The 21,748-nt window shown below is 35.3% G+C and overlaps 2 protein-coding genes across 2 annotated transcripts in view; one reads left to right on the forward strand and one right to left on the reverse strand.

Annotated features, from left to right (window-relative positions):
* The window catches only part of LOC123564085 (nuclear protein localization protein 4 homolog), a 34,021-nt gene extending 32,239 nt beyond the window's left edge, over nucleotides 1-1,782 (reverse strand). Inside the window, exon 1 of the mRNA XM_045357380.2 lies at nucleotides 1,685-1,782. Coding sequence (XP_045213315.1) covers nucleotides 1,685-1,705 — 21 coding nt within the window. The 5' untranslated portion in view covers nucleotides 1,706-1,782. The remainder of the gene's footprint in view (nucleotides 1-1,684) is intronic.
* A 6,259-nt stretch (nucleotides 1,783-8,041) lies between these two features.
* LOC123564083 (uncharacterized) lies at nucleotides 8,042-20,923 on the forward strand. Its single transcript, XM_053536766.1, has 7 exons — nucleotides 8,042-8,130; nucleotides 12,840-13,578; nucleotides 13,745-13,943; nucleotides 15,993-16,019; nucleotides 16,478-16,563; nucleotides 19,199-19,278; nucleotides 20,354-20,923. The coding sequence occupies exons 1-7, from the start codon at nucleotides 8,079-8,081 to the stop codon at nucleotides 20,458-20,460; spliced, it is 1,290 nt and encodes a 429-aa protein (XP_053392741.1). The 5' UTR covers nucleotides 8,042-8,078; the 3' UTR covers nucleotides 20,461-20,923.
* Nucleotides 20,924-21,748: the final 825 nt, after the last annotated feature.

Genomic DNA, 21,748 nt, shown 5'->3' on the forward strand with positions numbered 1-21,748 from the left:
TCATTAAGCAGCATAACATTATTCTAGTAAAATCAGATAATATTTTATTGAACGGTCATACTAGAATATTCTGTTATGTTATATTATATATATATATATTTTTTATTTTCTGTTATATTATTATTGCATCTTTAAGCAGCATAACATACATCTCTGAGTCTGTACACAGGTTTTTTTTACGTGGTCTTGCAGGCATAATGACAGATTTTAAACAGTAGTAACGCTCGAACATGTATATCATAAAAGATGATAAATTTAGGTGGAAATTTTAATATTATATACAAAATACAAAGTCTTGCCAAATGAGTAAAGTCACCTACCTGTATAACTGCAAATATCTTGTACAGACAATTTAAACATCCAAGGTGTGATTAACACTTAATCACCTAGATGAAATAATTTATTAGTCTAATAATTGCAATTGCAATTACTTACTTTGAGAAGGAAAAAAAAAGGTGCAAAAACCATAAGTGTACCTACAAAGGACTAATTAAATATCATTTTCCACTGAATAGTTGTTTGTAACAATTTTTACAATACAACAGAGCAACAATTTAATATAACTGAAAGATTTTATCAAACAGACAGCTTGAATGGATGCAATCAAGAAATCTGCAAAATATATTCATTTCTTAGAAAGGGAATTATTTATGACAAATTAATTATTGATATTTATTTCTGTACAAATTTATCATATATGCTTCTATATTCGAAGACATATATTTTAGAATCAATATATTTAGATATTTCTTTTCACTTGATGGTATAAAGAAAACTGCCTGAAATAATTAACTCATATCTTTTTTAAAAATTTAACCATGCTATCTTATAATCAAAATTTAAACTTGAAAATTAACGTAATACAATCTGTTGGCACTGCTTTCAATAATTATTATCGTAATTGCCCCTAATTTGTCCATAGTGCATCTTTAATAGTCCTTAGTGGACCATAGTGCCTCCTTAGCGGTCTTTGCTAGGAAAACTGCCTGAAATAATTTACTCATATCTTTTTTATTTTAACATTTATTTCTTAGATTTTTCTTAAGGGTCCTTATTGTACCCTAAGTCACCCCTTAGTGTTCCTTAGTGCTCACTTAGAGGTCCTTAGTGGTCCTTTGTGCCTCCTTAGTGGTCCTTAGCGGTCCTTAGTGGTCCTTAGTGGTTTATTGCAGGACCGGGACAGCGACAGTCAAAAGTTATCATGCGGTCCAAAAATGTCCTATTATTTTAACTGAATCAAGTATGCTGTATTACCACAAATGCTCATAGGCTTAGAGGGATGGCAACTATAAAATATCTGATCATAAAATCTGCCATCCTGATAAGCCAAATGACTCAATGAGTAAAGCTGTGAGTACGGGGATGCTGAATAATGTGAACAATATTCATTCAATCATAGACTAATGTGAACAATATTTACATTAATTTTATTTTAAGCAATGCTTAAAGAGAAATTTTTGAATATCATGATAAAATAGACTCAATATTTCACTGCTGACGACTGAACGCAGTAATTTCTATTTTAGGAAATCATTACCCCACCCATCAGACAAACAGAAAACAGTCAAGTCACAGTAAACATAGTGAAAGGAAGCCCTGGTGTAAAGCTTAATCTGTAAAATCTTAAACAACATCATATTACACAAAGAGTAAAGATCTGGAAAATAAACATTTTGACACATACAATTGCTTTTCCTCTCGACATTTCGAAATTATTTTACTATTTTCGTCTGCAAAGATTTACTTGTCCACCATATTTGTGAGGTTTACTTGATTCACTCTTTAACGGAAAAGGAAATTGAATCATCGATGCTGCCTTCATTTACATTTTGTTTTAGAAATTTTAGTGTAAATGAGTTTAATTCAAACAAGGGCTTCTATGATTCATATGCATACATTTTTCGTAAAAAAACTGTTTACAGTCAGTTGGGTGCCAAATTATATCCAGATAACCGATGAGATATTTTGTACTGCCCCTGCTGAAGAAAGTTAATTGTCAATAGACCTAACAAAAAAGTGTTTGTTTCCGGTAACATGATAAAAAATAGGATAAGGTCGGTCGGTATTTTTTTTCTTTGATTTTTTTTATTAAGTGGGACTTTTCTGAAATTATTTTTGTGTCAAAAAATGAATACAAATATTGTCAAATAAGGAGGTAATGCTTTTAGAGCATCAGTAAGCTGATTTCTAACACCACTGACGATGTTTAAAGCACAAAAATTGCAACTTTTTGTTAAATAGTTGAAAAAAATCTCCAAGGCCATAAAAACAAAGACAAATATCAAACAGGGAATGTCACGTACCAAAATCGCAGCCTTCCCAAAACGAAACCTACAGCACGCAGACGTGCACACCACACACACACACACACACACACACACACATACACATACACGTGCACACACACAAAGCCAACACACGAGGACAAAACGAACAAAGGAACACACACACATACACGCGCACACACACAAAGCCTACACAAGAGGACAAAACGAACAAACAAAGGAACACAGTGGGGCACCGCCTTAAATTGAAACGGTCAGTGGCAAAAACACCACTGGGGAGCTTAAACCTGTTTATGGTGCGCACCCAACCTCACTCTTACCCCACCATGTTCCAAAGACACGGGACAGTGTAAATAAAAGTAATCCCCTCCAGGTGAATCTCTTACACACGTAATGGAAACAAAAAGGCATGGGATGTAAAACACAAGAAGGCAGTCTGAAAGACAGCTAAATCCCCCGCCACTGCTATGGATAGTGAAAGGGTAAACCTTTGAATTTAGCTGTGACCTTGACCTTGAACTGAAATGGCTGACTCATGAATTCTGCACAACGTCTTGATGAGGTGATCATTTGACCAAAGTTTCATGAAAATCCTTCAAGGGGTTTAGGAGATATGGACCGGACACGATTTTGTTACGGACGGAAGGACGGACAGACGGACGGAAGGACGGACGCAGACCATTCCTATAATCCCTCCGCCACGGCGGGGGATTAAAAATGCTCGTGTATAACTATATAAAAAGCAAACCTTAAGAACCAAAAACGTATGTACTCAATGTCTTTTCAGAAGACAGAGCAATTTAAGGGCGCGACGAAACAGGTCAGAAGACAAATATCAAAACAGTTCAGTCCTGGTAGGATTTATAAACTGCTTAACATAGAGTCTTCCCCCCTCTTCCGTCAGACACGATCAAAGAGGGAAGATCGGGCCAAAAATTTAAGACAGGTCGGGATACCGGAAACAAACACATTTTAGGCCTTATATATCACACGAGATTATACATCTACATCTATGCGGTACATCGTCTCAGTCATACTTGACTATTACGCGATGGGTTCTTACATGGTCAGAAAAAAAGAGAAAAATAATAGGATAGGTTTTGAGCAATGATACAAATGATATTCTTTCTTCTTCCAAGGATAGGTAGAAGAAGCATGACAGATCAAAGAAAGAATACTAGTAAAAGATCATAAATAAAAGTTTATACACGTAGTATGTCTCCATCTAAATGAAGGACGTTTACAATACTAAAATAAAAATAATCTCTCTTACCATATTTTTATATGGATAAAACTACTTTATTTAAAGACAGGAAATTCCAAAAATATTGCAACAATATCCGAACTGTTGGCTTTTTTAATGACAGATAGCGCGCATTTAATATAGAAGAATATGATTATCAGTATCAAAAATTTCACCTAAATAGCCGTGTACATATTGAATTGCAGTAAACGCATCTGCATGCGTATCTTGGGAAAGGCTCAACATAAAATCCCTTTCATAGCTATACAAAAACAAATCTGCGACAAGTGGTGCACAGATAGTTTCATTATGAAAACCAATTACCGGAATACCTGTCATAAAGTTTGTTCAACAAACTAAATTGTCTCTAAATTGCTTTTTGTACTTTTAGCATGTGTAAATGTTGAGTTCTACTTAACCAGGTGCTAGAGGGCGTGGACGGTAGCATGCATTTCCACTACCGTCCATGAACAGGCTCAATCAAACCGAGCCTGCAACATTTTCGTTTTTGTCGTGTTGAGTGACCTGTGAAGTTTCCACTTTTCTCTATTTTATTATCACAGCAGCGTTGTTTGTGCCGTGTGGCGGCCGTTAAAAGTCTCCCCGTACATTCAATCAGGGCTGTTATATTTCGATCTTCTCAGATCGTTCAGCACGACTTTTATGTCGTGTTATTGGTACTGTTTAGTTTCTCAAAATGACCATTTCGGCCTGGGTGGTTCTAATACTCCCGCTTTCATAGCTTTGGGTATTGTATAATCACACCTTGGATATGGTGCCTGCTTTTAATTTTGTCTTTTGACAGTTCCTGTGATACGCAGGCTCCATAACTTCAGATCCCCTTCCGAAATTCCAGTTTGTTTAGTTTTGTCCATTGTTTTCTCGTTTGGGGCAAACCCATTATTTTATCTGGGGACCAAACGCTGCTCTTCGTGGAATTACACGCCTCAACACGTGTATCATTGAAGGTTCCATGTTCACCGCCGTTTGAATACATCTGCGGATGTCTCTAAATTGCTTTTTGTACTTTTAGCATCTGTAAATGTTGAGTTCTGCTCAACCCGGGGCTAGAGGGCGTGGACGGTAGCATGCATTTCCATTACCATCCATGAACAGGTTCAATCAAACCGAGCCTGCAACATTTTCGTTTTTGTCGTGTTGAGCGACCTGTGAAGTTTCCACTTTTCTCTATTTTATTAACTTCGTCATTGAGGTTCTTATCACATCTAATTACTTTAAAGGATTAACAATTAATTTTAGAAATATAACCGATCCGTATTGTCGAGCTTTTGCATTTTTTGATATCAGCATAACTTAATATATATTTAGAGGTCGTAATGATGGTTGAATCCTTCGAACTCTAATTTATTCCTTGATGACACCTTATTACATCTCTTAATTTTAACATCCCTAGCTAGTTTCAATCTTCTCAGACCGCTCGGCACGACTTTTATGTCGTGTTATTTGTTCTGTTTAGTTTCTCAGCTTGAATATTTCGGCCTGGGTGGTTCCAATACTCCCGCTTTCATAGCTTTGGGTATTTATAATCACCTCTTGGATATGGTGCCTGATTTTTAATTTTGTCTTTTGGCAGTTCCTGCGATATGCAGGCTCCATAACCTCAGATCCCCTTTCTAAATTTCAGTTTGTTTAGTTCTGCTCATTGTTTTCTCGTTTAGGACATACCCATTATTTTAACTGGGGACCATACGCCGCTTTTCATGGAATTAGATGCAAGTGTATCATTGAAGGTTCCACGTGCACCGCCAAATGAATACATCTGCGGATGCCTCCAAATTATTTTAGTACTTGTAGCATGTGTAAATGTTGAGTTCTGCACAACCTGGGGCTATAGGGCGTTAATGGTAGCATGCATTTCCACTACCGTCCATGAACAGGCCCAATCAAACCGAGCCTGCAACATTTTCGTTTTGTCGTGTTGAGCGGTCTGTGGAGTTCCACTTTTACTCTATTCAATAATTTGATATTTCCAGTTTTAGATAGTTCATCATCATTGTACTGTTTTTGACATGCATAACCTTAGGTGATTGACAGCCAATGGTCATTCTGAGATAAAACCCCCAAAACAATCTACAAGATACAAGAGATACAAGAAACAAGAAACTTTATTTTAACACTGATATATAGTAAAACATGAGCTACTTCCCTGCAAACAAAGAAAACAGAAATGAACAAAAATAAAGCGGATAGAAGGAAAGAGATAGTTAAAACATTACAACATTTACTTTAGAAGCATTAAGAATGATATGGCTATATATAAATAATTATAATTAAAAGCAAACTTACATATAAATGTACTTAGCGTATATATTTCACAGACCTGTAAAAAATGAAGCACATAAGTAAAAGTAAAATTGTTAGACATATATAATACACTACGGTGTGAGTTAACTGCATAGAAGGTGCGGATATTGGCAGCTAGGATAAAAAACATATTAATAAATATATAGATCTTTACTATATCTAAACTAAAAGGCATTTTTATTTATTGTATGCTTATAGCATGTCCATATAGGTTGTCGTGGCTTTTTAGCACCTTTCTCTTGAACGTAAAATAAAGCACATATGCTAATATGATATAGTACTAATATTTTTTGTTAGGAGGGGCATACTGGTTTCAGGTTGTCTGTCTGTCCGTCTGTCCGTAGACACAATCTTGTGCGCACCATCTCTCCTCATCCCCTTGACACAGTTTAATGAAACTTCACACAAGTGGTCAGTAACAAAACAACAAACAAAACACTGTTTCTACTGAAACCAGATCTCTTGGCTCTTACTGACGTTCTAATGTCTAATCTGTCCAACTAGTTTACTCGTCAAGCTGACAACAGATATGCTTCTCTATAACGCATTAAGTGCATCAGTGTCTTGCAGCTGGGGAAGCAGTCCACAAGCAGACGTGTACATGTAAAAGCAACGATAAAAGCAAATGCGAAAGAACCTTGCAAAGGAAACTATACACAGCATGCTAAAACTTTTAAAGAAAGAAAAGTAAGCAGGTTCAAAGCAGAAACAACAGATGAAGCAATGTTTAGCTATCACAACAGCAATCTTTAAGTGCCGTGTGGCAGCTGTAAAATGTCTCCCCGTACTTGGATTCAGTGTTGTTACACTTTCTGGTCCTTTGGGATCATGGAGTTCATTCAACATATGTGTAATAGAATTCCGCTTAAACCGGTGCTAGGGGGCATGAGAGATGTTGCACATTTCATTACCTCTCATGAACATACTCAGTCAAACTGAGTCTGCTATTATTCTTCTTGGTTGCATGCTCTGCTTCCAAAGGATCTTTTTACAGATTTTATTAGCTATTCACACATGGCACATTTCCGTTTGGGGCCTGTCCAGGGGCGGTTCAGCCGGACAAAATATTTGTATTGATCAACTGTAGTAATAAAATCTATAAAAAGAACCTGTGGAAGCATAAAACGCAAGCAAGCAAAATAATAGCAGACTAAGTCATTTGGCAGACTGTTGCACACCCATGCAGCTTCAAAGCGGGATGAATTCTTGCCACACTTTGTTGTCCTTACTTGTGGGGTTTCCAATATGTTTGAATATCTGACATTATAATTAAAAGATTTAACAGTTACTAAAGATTGGAGATATTGTGGAAATAAGCTGTTGATCATTAAAACGTTTAAGTTGATAGATCATACATAACCCGATGAGATGTAAGCTGGTCATGTTAACCTTTTTTAACAAAGCGTCATAGCTTGACTCATATTCACAAAATAAATATATAATCCATAAGGTCCGATACTACAACTTTTCTAGCTTTTCTGTGTTGGATTTACTACAGAAATGAAATGTGACATATAAGTGGGCATCTAAGTCTTTGATGGACATTTAGTTGCTTGGTTGCTTTCTTGCACAAGTTTGTGACCTGTAGATCAAAATTTAATTGAAAGTAAAGTTCTACGCCTAGTGTTTTAACCTCATTTTCACAGATAATTTCATTTTGACACAGAGAGAAGGATTTTACCTCTTTATTTGTTTTGTTACCTATGCAGATTGACTGGAACTTTTCAGGATTTGCTTGTATTTGTTTAATACTGAACCAGTGTAAAAGGGATTTACTTTCTGATTCAATAGTTTCCTTAATATCAGTAATGAATATGTTAAAAACCAGAGGCCAAAGTATTGATCCTTTGGGCACTCCTTTAATAATTTGAAGCCATTAATTTGTACAGTTGTTGATTTTGACACTTTGGGACCTATTGAAAATATAGTTTAGCATTAATTGACTTGCATTTTCTGTTAACCCATATGCTTTTAGTTTAAGAATTATTAGATTGTATGGTAAGCAGACAAAAGGCCTTTGACAGGTCCATTAGGATAGCACATATTTATTTTCGTCTAGGCTTTTTTCCAGTCTTCTACTACCTTAAGTAAGGTTGTTTGATATCCTTTTGTTGACCTAAAAGCAGATAGATAAGGGTGGAAAATTTCATTAAAGTGTAAGTTGGTCTCTTGTAATAGTAGAAGTTTCCAATCAAGCACACCTCTGGAATCTAATGTAAACAAATATGGCGGCTGTGAAGAAAATAGAAGTGTCTGGTGAAATATTTTGTGATAATGGTAAGCTTATCATCTCTGTGACATTCTACATGTGTCTTGCTTCAGTAGCATTAGATTGAATTGAGTGTATGTTTGTATAGTTGAAGAATTTCCTTCTGCTCATTGTTTGATCCTGTTTACGGTCAACTCGTACCCAAGTCAACTCGTACACCTGTTGTCGTTTCATCCTTCCTAACGTATTTGATAGAATTGGTCGCACTGTTTCATTTTTGGCTCGGGGGTTAAACCAGGAGTTTATATAAGGCAATGATGAAGATATGCAACATTCTTCAGGTCCATTTTATAGACATGTAAGTAGTCCAAATAATAGGATGTTTTGGGACAGCGTGATAACTTTTGTCATGTCCAAACTTATCCTGCATATTTCTGCCAGGAAATCTTCTATGAAATCTGTTGTGAAGGTTTTCTGGTACATGTACATTGTATTTGTAATTATTACTCATGTAGTAATTAACAAGGTGAGCTTTTGTGATCGCCCTTCGTCTGTCTGTTGAACGCAATAGAGACCATGTTTTGCAATTGATTTTAATCAAACTTGCATACAACTTTTAATGTTGCATAATATCTCAGTTTCTTTTGAAACTGGCCAGATCCCATCATGGGTTCGAGAGTTATAGCCCCTTAAAAGGCCAAATTTGCTATTTTGGCTTGTGAACACCATAGAGACTACATTTTGCAATTGATTTTAATCAAACTTGCACATAACTTGTATTGGCAAAATATCTTGGGGAGTCCTTTTAAAAACTGGCCAGATCCCATCATGGGTTCTAGAGTTTAATTTGCTATTTTGGCTTTTGCAGCCATTTAGAGACTTCATTCATGGTTTTGTCACGGTATAGAACTTGAATATTAAAACGGGGAGAAAGTGTGTAGGCGGCCGGGTAGCTCAGTCGGTAGAGCATCGGAATGGTATTCCGTGGCCCCGGGTTCGAGTCATGGTCTGGCTGCACATTTTTCTCACCCTGTGACATTTGGCGCCCAACGTGGGGCCGTGACGGCATTACACTGGTTAGTCTCCGACGCCTGTAATTGCTTATATATATAAAGTACCCGCTGAAATTCGAGGACGAATTTCAAAATGGTTGGGAAATGTGTCACGGTATAGAACTTGAATATTAAAACGGGGAGAAAGTGTGTAGGTGGCTGGGAAGCTCAGTCGGTCGAGCATCGTAACGGTATTCCGTGGCCCCGGGTTCGAGTCCCGGTCTTGCTGCACATTTTTCTCACCCTGTGACGAAAAAAATGTGTGTTGTATGGGGATGATAACTGATGAGATGGAAAAATGGACGAATATGTGTATAATGATATATAGGGATGTGACATTTATATTTAGAATACCAATGACAAATGACCCCGTTACAGTTTGATTTGATACAAACTTGCAAAATAACTTTAACAACAACAGACCTTGGATTCCATGGTGAATCAGTCAGATTCAATCATAGATTCCGGAGTTACGTCCCCTGATTGACTCCTGAAAGAGCCAAAATTTGTTAATTTTTACCTTGTGAACACGATAGAAGTGACATTTTACATTCGATTTTAACCGCACTTACACACAACTTAAGTCACAGTAAGATTTCGGTTCCTTTTGAAAACTGGCTAGATTCCATCATGGGTTCTAGAGTTACTGCCCCTAAACCTTTCAGCCATATAGAGGTTTCATTTATGCTTTGATTTGATACAAACTTGCACAGAATGTTGATCTTGATAATCTCTAGGCCAAGTTTGAAACTGATTCATGTGCGGTCAAAAACTAGGTCACCAGGTCAAATCAAAGGAAAAGCTTTTGAACACCCTAGAAGCCACATTTACAACCCTCTATCTTCATGATTCCTATGCCAAGTTCAAATTTGGTTTATGTGGGGTCAAAAACTAGGCCACCTGTTCAAATCAAAGGAAATGTTTGTTAACACTCTTGAGGCCACATTTATGACTCTATCTTCATAAAACTTGGTCAGAATATTTATCTTGATGATTCCTAGGCTAATTTCGAAACTGGGTCATGTTGGGCCAAAAACTAGGTCACCACTCAAATCAAAGGAAAAGTTTGTTAACAGCTAGGCTTCATTTATGAACCTATCTTCATGAAACTTGGTCAGAATATTAATCTTGATGATTCCAAGGCAAAGTTTAACAGGTGAGCGATATAGGGTCATCATTACCCTCTTGTTTCTAGGTCATTTAAGAATGAATAAAAAAAAGCTGCCAGGGAACAAGGCTAGTTTTCTCTATACGGTTGTATGCCATGAAGAACTAAAAATGTTCTCCTCTGAAACTGCTGGCCTGCATTAAAACTAGTTTCACACATATATTCCTTTGGTGACCCTCTATCAAATTCCTTCTAGTTCTCATCCACATTACCCTCAATCCCACCCACCCTACCTAACTTTTTTTTCTTTCTTTAAGTTTCTAGTGTTTCTTAGTATCACATCATCACCACTTCCCACATTATTCCAATTCCCCATCCCTCTCCCAACAACTGAATGAATGCTTTTACTATTTCTTGGTATATTTTGTCTTTGTATCCTGCATCATCATTCCCCCTCTCCCCCAAAACCCTCCCCACTCTCTCCACTACCAAACACCACAAAAACAGACACAGACATACAGGTAATGTCATTACCAACCCGTATTTATGTTGTGGAAACTTTAAAAAATCTTTCTGTTGGAAAAAACTTGCCCTTTTAATAAAATTATTTCACAGATACTTTTCTTGCATGAATGTCTACCAAAACTGAGACTCAGGTAAGCGATCTAGGGCCATAATGGCTATCATGTTTGAATTTTACTTTTCTATTGCAGTTGCCCAAAGAGCTTTCTTTTTTAGCTTAAGTATAAAGTCAATTAAAAAATATTTTGCCTTGCGAATGTTATTTATAAGGATTGTATTATCTTTGTAAAAGATTTGCATTGACAATTATATGTTTACTACAGTCCTAATATGCAACTAATATGCAACTTGGAACAATTATTATCCCCCGAGTCGGAGGGATATAGTTTTGGCGTTGTCCATCCGTCCATCCTTCCATCCGTCTTTTCTGTCCGTCCGAGCTCACATTTGCATACTTAGGTGGCTATAGGAACAATAGGTAACTGTACTTTTTCTTTGATGTCATTCATTCTGTAAGGCTTTTATGTGGCTATTTTTCTCTTACCTGGCTAAAAGAACAATAGAAAGAACAAAAGAGTAGCCACATAAGTATCCATATGTTGGAACTTCCGTCCTTCCGTCCGTCCGGAGCCATATCTAGGAAATGGTTGGGAATATTTATATAAAACTTCACCACTATGAGTTTTTGCGGCCCGCCAAGTTTCAGTCAGATTGCCCTTGTAACACCAGAGTTATGGCCCTTAGAAGTTTCTAGTGTTAACTATATAGGGTACTATAAATATGACAATTTCTGCATCATAACTTTTGATATATTTGACCTAGAACTATGAAACTTAAACAGACTTTAGATCACCATAATGTGGTTGTGTATACACAATTTCGTTCAGATTTATTTCGTAAATTAAGAGTTATTGCCCTTTAATTGTATAAAAATCCACATATTTGTACATAACAAACTTACCATTTGGTAGAATTTCATTAAATTTCTTTCATTCTTTTCCATGAACATTTATTGTAAACATGTGAAGTTGTGTACCCACACCTGGTCACCCCCTTATCTTGATCACACCTCCTCCCCCTTCCACACCCCCCCCAATAAAAATAAAAAAATTATTCCTTATTTTAGATTTTTTTCAAACAAACATCATATACATGTTCACCACTATGAGGTTATGGGGCCCATCAAGTTTCAGTCAGATTGCCCAAGTAACACCAGAGTTATGGATGGTCCTTAGAAGTTTCTAGTGTTAACTATATAGGATACTATAAATATGGCAATTTCTGCATCATAACTTTTGATATATTTGACCTAGAACTATGGAACTTAAACAGAATTTAGAGCACTATAATGTGGTTGTGCACACACAATTTCGTACAGATTTCTTTTGTAACTTCAGAGTTATTGCCCTTTAATTGTCTAAAAATCCATATATTTGTACATAACAAACTTACCATTTGGCAGAATTTCATAAAATTTCTTTCATTTCTTTTCCCTGAACATTTATTATTAAAATGTGAAGTTGTTCACCTACACCTGGTCACCCACTTGCCTTGGTCACACCCCCTCCCCCTCCCAACCCCACTCCTCTCCCTAAAAAAAAAAAAAAAATTTTTTTCATGCCTTATTTTAGATTTTTTTCAAACCTTCCATGAATATTTATCAACATGCAACTTGTACCATTCCCCCACCTCACATTTCAATTAACTGCATTTAATTTTAAAAGCTAAGCAAAATAAATTCTTTTAGTCAGAATCAAAGTATCATACATTTATTATGTACTCTTTAATTAAACATTTGTTTTCTGTTAAATTGACTTTGACTAATGAAATTATTTGCTTCTTATTAACATCCTTAACTTTTTGCCGGATATATTTTTTTGCCATTCCTCACCACAAACCCTTTCGACGGGGGATACCAATTCATTGAATTTGCTTGTTATTACCTCCCTTTGCCTATCTTGATTTTATTTAAAAAAAAAATTGTTTGGTCTGGTATATATTTTATATGCGACAAGGTTTTGCTAAAAATAGTAATTAGCAGTTTTATTCAGTTTATAATTGTATTGTTGTAATGTAAGTATTGTTGTATTTTCAGTACTGAATAAACCACCTTTACCGGGGAGACCTGTGTCTGGCAAGTTCCACAACAGGGGATCGGGAAAGTTATTCCCTTCTACGCAACACAATAAATTATTTACAGACACTCAGCAAGACAGTAAACCAGAAGTCGCTATTAATCACCTGGCTCTTGTATTACACCCAGACTCTAAACTTGATGATGATACTTCACAGCCAAGTACGCCAAAATCTGTACCCAGTTATTGCAGGAGAACACAAAGTGCTAAAGCCAGATGTCAAAATGTCAGAAAAAATTCTGCTCAAAAATCTCACAGACAAAGACCTGTTAGTGCTGGTAGCAGGATGACACAAGACAAGAATGGAATGTGTTCATCTAAACCTGCTGTAATTGATTTAGCTAATAAAGTAATACCTGATTTGTTTGAAATTGAGAAGCAAAAAATTCTTGCTCTGCCAGATCCAAGAGACTATGGCCAGAATGTGTATCAAAATATGCCACCAATGCATTTTTCTCGACCGTCTTCTGCTAAATATAGTGACACAGATGTTGACAGTTCTCATTTTTGTAAGAAAGGAATAGGCTCCAAAAGTGTGAGAAATGGTTTAAAACCATCCGTCTATGGCTTACAAAGACAGAGACAGTTTTATGGAAGTGCGCCTGATTTGTCGAGTACAAACTGTAATTTTGATCAATATCCATATAAGATATCACAAACCAGGGAGGATACAAACGTTGAATATGTTGCTCAAAACAGGTAATATAAATCTTTTCATTCTATGCAGTGGAATTGGCAGCTTTTAGAAATGATATTTGAATATTTCTTTTTTTAACTATGTGTTAATAGAAGTATTCTTTGGAATACTTTCAATACATAAAACTATTACATGAGTCATAATAAACAAAACAGTATTTTGTTTTAGAGATATACCACACACGCTGGAACCCTTGTTACCATGGTTACAGGATGATGTACCTGAAGAGGTTCTGGGTGTGAATCCTGCCCATTGCCTTGTGTTCCTGGCCCCTACTGACTGGTCGGAGCTACCTGAGCTACCAGAGCCACAGGCACCTGAAGAGGACCTGCCTTTTATACAAGACATAACAACACCAAAACCATGGGTCTGTTTATATTTTGTTACATTTTGTGTAAATATTGTTCATATAATTATTTATAATGGCTGGAAGATGGTAAACATTATGACTATATATTTTGTTGCACAATGAACATGCACTAGACAGTATCTGGTGGCTTTGGCATCCATATCACATAAACATAGGTAAACATGGTTGTATTACCAGTCAAAGATCTATACTTCTACACAAGTACGCATTGTAAGTATTGAGGAGACCAAAGTGAAACAATAAATCAAAAAACTGCCAAAATTCACAGACAAGAACTGAGTGTTTAGCAGATGACAAAATTGGAATGTCATCTAAACTGCTGTAATTGATTTAGAAAAAGTTACAGATTGTATAAATTGAGAACAGAAAATGCTTGCTCTAGGCCGATCCGAGACTTAAAGCTGTTAAAAAGCTCACCGATTTTTCAAGTCGAACAGTATACACAGTTCGTTTTTGATGCATTTGGGCAAAGCGTGAGAAATGGTTTAAAACTTCGTCTATGTTACAAGCGGAACGACAGTTTTCAGCAATTGTTTTCATTTAATTTTTTATCAATATCCATTATATTTACAAAGGGAGAAAAAACTGTGTTCTGGTTTATAATAAAATGGCATTCTTTTCAAGGGAAATCAGCTTTTTCGAATTATATTTAACGTATACTTGTGTAATAAAGTTGATCACTTTCATACTAAAATAATACATATTAAAAAAAAAATGTCAATTTGCTTAGGATAAAACTGATGTACACCTTGTTACATGTTTCACACTGATGTATGCAAAGCTGGTGAAACTCCATGCTTGTGTTACTGGCTTTGAATGGTGAGTTGAAGGCTTTAACCGTCCTGGAAGCTGAGAGACCGCCTTTTATGCAAGCATATCACCGAAACAATGTTTATATTTGTTACATTTTTGTAAAAGTTAAATACATTTTTAATGGCTGTTTCACATTTATGTTCAAATACAATAACATCTGTGCTTTGCTATATTTAGGATATTTGACTTGTTGTTTATCACTCTCATAACAACTTAAAGTTGGGTCTAAAACTAGGTCAGTAGGTTCAATCTTTGGAAACCATAATAACACTCCAAAAAGCCATAGAAATTCAAAACTGGGTTAACTTGGGGTCAAAAATAAGATCACTAGGTCAAATTATTGAAAACTCTTGTTTACATACTAGTACTTAAGTTCACAATTTATACTGATATTTGTGAAACTTTGTTCGAATGTTTGTTTAATAAAGTCTATTCAAAATTTGAAAACTTTGTCAAATAGGTTCAAAAACCAAGGTCACCAGGTCAAATAGTTTAAGTTATACTTGATTTACACAAAACAGGGTGGCCGAATTGTTGAATGACATCAAGGTAAAACTAGACAGGCCTGTACAGCTCTCTCACTTAACAGAAATGTGCTTAGTTAAGTTTTTTTTTTTAATTTTAAGTGAATAATGTCTAAAGGAATACCTGAGAGTAACTGTACACCTTACCGTAACATATTTATATCTGTGTTTAAGAAATAATGTATAGCAAAACCATGATTTAATATCTTTAAACAAATACAAAGAGGTTATATGCTTGCAGAATAATTTTATGTGGGCATAGCCCAACAGAATTCTCCTACACAGTGTAAAACTGATTCAGGATGTTTGAATATATTAAAACATTGTTTTGCTGTATATTATACTTTTATGTAGATGAAAAAGGAAATAAATATGTCTTGGAGCATGTATGGTGCTAAATAGTTGGCTATCACAAAGAGGTTACATGTCCTGCGGAATATTTTAAGAGTTTGTAAATATCAGTGAGTTATTCCACTTGCTTAATAATTGTTTCATAGTGTGAGAATTAAGTGTATTACCATTTTTTTTACTCCATATTGATTTTAAAATGTTTTATGTAAATTAGAAGATGAAATATTGCAGCACCCTTTCTCGGTACCTGTATTGTGCTATCTGATGTGTTGATATGACAGCGATATTGTTGTGCTTTAATGAAAATAAAGCATGATTTTTCATATGAGAATGATTTATAATGTTGTTTTGCTTTCAGAATCCAAAGAAGTATCCTTATTATTCCGTAAGTATTAAAATTCTACATGTAACAATAGTTTATTTTTAATATCTAAAAATACAGGTGTTTAATTTTGTTGCAATGTTTCTTTTTTCAGTGTAGAGCAGAAAGTTCTTTTATATGAGTTTCATGTGCCATATATATGGACAAAATGTCTTCTTATTCTTAGATTACATGCAGTATTTTATCATTTCTTTGAAAAAATTTGAATCGTCATTTCAAAACTGAGAACAGTATGATTAGTAATAAAGAAACTGTAAAATGTTTAGCCAGTAATGTAAGCATGTAGTAAAATTGTCAAAAAAACAACAACAAACAAACAAGATGATTAATCTTGATCTCAAATAAGAGACCTTAAAACTTTTGGTCATTGATTTACTTTAAGAATACTAGTATACGAACTCCAGTGGACATTTTTTTGCCTCAGCCACTGTAACACTGTTTTATTTATAATATACTTGTAGAGCAAACAGCCAGTAGATGACTGGGTGTGTAAACATGGTTCACAGGTACCTGCCTCAGACAGTGACGACACTCGGACTATATACAGGTAATTTACTGCACTCCTGCTATCATCAATGATGTTATGCTAATAAACAGATAAGTACCGGTATTGCAACATTAGGCTTAAAATACAAACTTTATTTCAATGTGTTAAAATGACATTTTAACTGTTGGAATATTAGTTTAGATCAGATAGGTGACCTGACATGTCCTTAGGAAATGTTTAGCTTGACTTTTCGAAGAAAAAGTAGAGCTATTTCACTCGCCCCAGTACTGACATCGCCATAGGCGTCGCTATTGGTTAAAGTTTTTGATAAAGTCAAATATCTCAGTGACTATCAAAACTATTAACTTTAAACTTAATATATAGTTATTTACTATCAAAGTCTACACCAAAAGAAACAGTTCCCATAACTCTGGTTTGAATTTTGACACAGTTATGCCCCTTTTTAACTTAGAATTCTTTGGTTAAATTTTTATGAAGTTTTTACTGGCAGAGTCAAGAGTCAAGCACTGAGAAAAGTGGACTGTGCTGTCTTACGGACAGCTCTTGTAGTATTTGTGAATGGTAGGTGTCCGAGTTGCATTGTCCTGGCTCTGCTTTCCTTCATACAAGTCATGAGAAATGTTACATGTCAACGTACTCACTGCCATGAATAACAAGAGAAAACACTAATGTGTATGTGCTTCTCTCTCTAAGTTACCCTGTTGTGGTTTCTGTCATTATTCTGAGCAGTGCATGGGCTGTGATCTTTTTAAACCGTTTGAGAAAGAATATTTGTCAGTTCTCTATGCCTGTTAGCCTTATGAATGAGTTACGTTATCAGCTGATTGCCTAATGAAAGAATGAAAGCCAGCTGAGAATTAAAGATGTGCCTTTCATACCTGAATAGGATGCATGTTTAAGTTCTAGTTTAAACATTAATAATAATGATAATAATGATAAAGACTTTATTTTAAGAGACCACAGTATCAGATAAAACCCGATCTTTCTTATTATTTTTTTTTCTCCAAATCTAAACTTGACAGATTTTGAATGTACAGTCAAAATTTGTTCGCTTGAACTTGGATAATTCGTCTACCACCGTTGACTCGAACATATTGTCAGGTCCCAGCAAAATATCAATATAATGTATGTTTTCGATGGCTTGAACTACCAGTAACTCCAACAAATTTTGCTTGTCCCCTTGAGTTCGAGCGAAAGAAGTTCCGCTGTATTTATGTTTAATTTAAATCATTTCTAAATCCATCAGCCATAAACTTTGACATAAGAGGAACAGTTTTGTGTTAAAGACTTTGTTTTTCTTTTTTTATGGCAAATAAATGGATCAATTCTGCATTGCTACAACTGAGATGTTTTGTAATTTTTGTGTACTTTGTTTGTAGGAAGTATAAAAAAAGGTTTGTTCATGTGTTGTAAATAATTTAGAGATAAGTATCATATGTAGGTGATGCTAGGATATAAAATCTGTGTAGAATTTACATTGTACATCCATCGTTTTTTTACCTTAAGTCTTATTTATCCACATACACATGACGAATCATGTGGAAATATCCCCCACTAGGCATAGCCACTTTTGGAATGGTATTGGATGGAATTAAAGAGGAAGGTTGCATGATTAAGCATAATTTAAGTTCAGTAGATCTTACAAAGAAGTAAGTGGTGAAGAATGTGACATACTTCATGTTGTAGTCATCATGGACAGCTGAATTACTTCAAACTATCTGAAATTTAAATTAAACATCCTAACTTGATGTTCGTCATGAAACAGTTTGGTCTTAACCTTTGGCTTGAGGCATGTAGGAGTTTCTTTACTGTATTTACTAGGCCTTGGAATTTTCAGGACTGGTCCTGCCCTATATAACTCAATTGAAAAAAGGAGAGTTCATGCTTGAAAATGTTTATTTTCAGGCTTTTGATTTTTGACTGAATCCCAGGCCTAAGTATTAGAAATATGTGGAGACAGTTTATTTTTAAATAGGCCATTTTATAGAATGAAGCTGAGTGTTGATAGTCTATAGGAACAGACATTGATATCTGTTTCTGAATGCTAGAAAAAACATTACTGATACAACAGGTTAGAATTGACTGTATACCAGTATGTTATGTTGTCAGTTAGACTGTGTAAAGCTGTTATATTGTTAGTTGTCAGGGGTAGATAACTAGAGCGCACATTTTGCCATAGCCTGGAGATGATACCTAAACTTCAAATTTTTTAGTGATAGTTAAAAAAGAATATAAATTGCCCTTCATTAACAAATCTGCTAAAAAACTGAAACTGTTGTCACTTAAAAAAAGTTCCTGCATGTCCTGTTTGGTGCTATCTTAAAATCTAGCACATGTAAGATTAGTGATATATGCTTCAGTTTTGTACTTGGTTTGTTGTTTATGTAGTTGAAAATGTAGTCATTTATACCATCTTTTTTTAGCTGTCAGGGCCCCTCTTGATGAAAACTAAGTGTGAACGAAATCTCAAGTATTGCTGGCACATAGTGTATCGTTCAGCATACTTTACTGAGAGTGTTGTTTGTTTATCAGAAGAATATAATTTTGTACCTTTATTTACTGTTTTGGTAAACAGACATTCTGTTAATAGATTCTTTTCTGTTCTTAAAAATGTTATCCTTCATAAAGTCTGTGAACGATACAAATTCCTTTGATCTGCTTTTGTTACATTCAGGCAGACATTTAGAATACCAAGGATGAGAACTGCAGATATTGTGAAGAAGGAAATAACAGATCTAGAAAACCTTCTGAAAGGTATGTAAAATAGCTTTTTAGTCCCCTACCGGTGGAACACCAGAGGGGACTATAGGAATGCCCTCCATCTGTCCATCCATCCGCAAATCGGGATCCTGCAATTACTCAAAAATTATTCCAGCTAGGTTAATAAAACTTGGTGTGTATATAGAGGGCAATATGTAGATAATGCACGTACATGACTTATACTTGTAGGTTAAAGGTCAAGGTCACTATTGAAGGTTAATGCTCCATAACTTTTATATGCATTGATGGATTATCTTAGTGGTACACACCAATGTTCCCCATGATGAGATGATATGTCCACATACGACCTACCGTATGCTTGTCGGTTAAAGGTCAAGGCCACTGTTTAAGGTCAAGTGAAAATTTGTTTCTGCTCCACAAATTTTAATTGCATTGAAGGATTTTTTTTAATACTACACTGAAATGTTTTCCATGATTTGACTATTTGTTGTGCACATGACCCATGGTTGTCGGTCAAAGGTCAAGTAAAAAATTTGTTTCCGCTCCACAACTTTTATGTGCTTTGATGGATTATTTTAATACTGCACACAAATGTTCCCCAAGAGACAATTTGTTGTGTACATTATATATGCTTGTAGGTCAAGGTCACTACTGAAATTTAAGTAAAAATAGTTTTTGTTCGTTAGCTCCTAAATGCCTTTAAGCATTTTTACATTTTTTTAGTCTTAACACTGTTGCCAACACCCACAAGGGACAATCACTAACAAAGTTTTATACCAGTAGGGGACTTCTGTATTGCCACTGCAATATTCGGTCTCTTGTTATACACATGTACTGGTATGTCTTTTCTGTGGAGGTAAAGTGCTATAATAAAGATAGTAGGAATCAGAGGTTTTAGGAAACAAAGACAGTGGCTGCTCAACTGTCAGTTATACCAGTCAATGAATGATTATACACTTCCATTTCAGGTATAGGAAACATTGACAGGGCCAGTTCAATGGTGAATTACTTATCAGAGGTTGTTCACTTCTAGTTCAGGTTTAGGGAACAAAGACAATGACTACTTTAATTGAGTTACTTGTTAGATTATTTTTTTTCCCCATTTCAGGTATAGGAAACAAGGATAGTGACTGTTCCATGGCGAATTACCAATCAGAAATAATTAACTTCCAGAATTTGCTCAATGATACCCTAGAAATGGTGCCTGACAGGTAAATAGTCCATTGGAAATGTAAATTGAATTCTGTGCAAACAAGTAGTATATCAGAGTTTACTAGGTGTGTACATTTTGGCTGGCAGATTATTTTTGTTACAGTGATGATTCAGATATGGATCTTCAGACTTGTATCACAATAATAATGGTCAGTTGAAAGATTATGATTTTATATTTCCTGATGATACTCAGACTTTATTATTAAACCATTGAAAATCTCATGTGAGATAGTGTTATGATCTTTATTGCACAGATCTGATACTATTCTTATGTATTTCTAACCAGTATTAATCTTTCACAATAATATGGGTTATAAATGACATTAAAGTTGAAATTCTAATATATACATTATTGCTACACCTGATTTATTACGCCCCCCTTCGAGGAAGGAGGGGTATATTGTTTTTCAGATGTCAGTCCATAGACTATTCAGTTTCCTGATGATAACTCAAAACACTTAGGACTAGGATCATGAAACTTGATAAGGAGTTTGGTCATGACCAGCAGATGACCCCTAATGATTTTGAGATCAGTAGGTCAAAGGTCAAGGTCATAGTGACCCAGAACAGTTACGGTTACGGATGTAACTTAAATTTAGATCAGAAAGCTTATATGAGTAGTTGACATATAGCGTGACCTGTATTAGCATACTGAGCACTGAAAATAGATCTGGAACCAATTGACATAAATATGCCAATCCCAACTGACTTTGTGTAACATTTGCACTGGTAATTATAACCTTTTGTACATTAAATATTACCACATATGCACTTGGTTGCTCGAAATATAAGCTAATGCTATTTGAGTTGTCTGGTCTTGCTGACTTTACTTTAAACTACCAAGTACCTATGCTATGCTGAAATGACCTGAATGCAATATCAGTTCCTGTCTGACTGTAACATGTAACATGTAATGCTACCGATGTAAATGCTTGTTTCAATCACATTGGTACCAGTAATGTTCCAGAAATTGCTCTGGTGGAACTATGTAGCTGTTAATACGATGTTAATGGCTTGCGGAAAAATGTACATGTAATTTACATACTTCGAGTCTAAATGCATTGCTATCAAATGTACTGAGATCACGATAAATGCGTTCTGACATATTAACATGTATGTACCACTCAGTGTTCGGACATGTACTTTTAATAATCGGTTCCTTTGCTGGAAAATGTTACATAGTAAATGCTTTCATTTCTGCTTTCTGGACTATGACATGTTAGGCATACCCGATGTAATGTGCTGGAACATAATACTCGTAATGTGCACCGAGTAAAGGCTTCGGATGATA

The sequence above is a fragment of the Mercenaria mercenaria genome, chromosome 2 (assembly GCF_021730395.1).
Source record: "Mercenaria mercenaria strain notata chromosome 2, MADL_Memer_1, whole genome shotgun sequence".
In the NCBI taxonomy this organism is placed as follows: Eukaryota; Metazoa; Mollusca; class Bivalvia; order Venerida; family Veneridae; genus Mercenaria; species Mercenaria mercenaria.